The sequence below is a fragment of the Apaloderma vittatum genome, unplaced genomic scaffold, assembly GCF_000703405.1.
Source record: "Apaloderma vittatum isolate BGI_N311 unplaced genomic scaffold, ASM70340v1 scaffold2788, whole genome shotgun sequence".
NCBI lineage: Eukaryota > Metazoa > Chordata > Aves > Trogoniformes > Trogonidae > Apaloderma > Apaloderma vittatum.
Window position 1 is genome coordinate 30476 of NW_009730030.1, and position 542 is coordinate 31017.

Consider the following 542-nt stretch of genomic DNA (forward strand, 5'->3'; position numbering starts at 1 on the left):
TTCCCTACAGAACACTTAGTGGCGCTCCTCTGTTCAGGAAAATGAGTTTGCCAGAAAAGCCACACTTTGTTGCTCCTACACCACAAGAGACATTTTCTAATTTAAAAAATAAAAAACTCCCAAATACTGGTAAGAGATGCAACACTATGAAATTCAATTTTGAACTAAAACCCGAAAGAATTACATGATTTCACTGCTGGGCCTTTTTCTTCAGATACACAAAATCATCGCAGACTGAGAAAGTTCCCGTGTCTTGCAGAAGGGGAGAAAAAAGCCGGTAACAATTACCGAAAAGCCAATGAGAAGCTCCTGGCGGGGTGCGCAGGCCTCAGCTGTGACTGCCCTGGCAGGCCCGGGCCCGCCTGTGGAACACACTCGCCAAGACCCCGTTCAGTGATTCCTGCGTAACTAACAACCTCCTTTACGCGTATTCCACCAACAAAAAAACCCAGATTGATTAAAATCTCCTCCCCTCCGCGGCCTCCCACCTGTCCATGGCGGCCTCCGACCCGGCCCGGGCTCAAGCGTTCCCGCCTCCGCCG

At 49.8% G+C, this 542-nt stretch overlaps 1 protein-coding gene across 1 annotated transcript in view; it reads right to left on the reverse strand.

Moving 5' to 3' along the window:
* The window catches only part of NUP107 (nucleoporin 107kDa), a 30306-nt gene extending 29810 nt beyond the window's left edge, over positions 1 to 496 (reverse strand). The window contains 1 exon segment of the mRNA XM_009874620.1: positions 489 to 496. Within this exon segment, the coding sequence (XP_009872922.1) occupies positions 489 to 496 (8 nt within the window).
* Between the last annotated feature and the right edge of the window lie 46 nt (positions 497 to 542).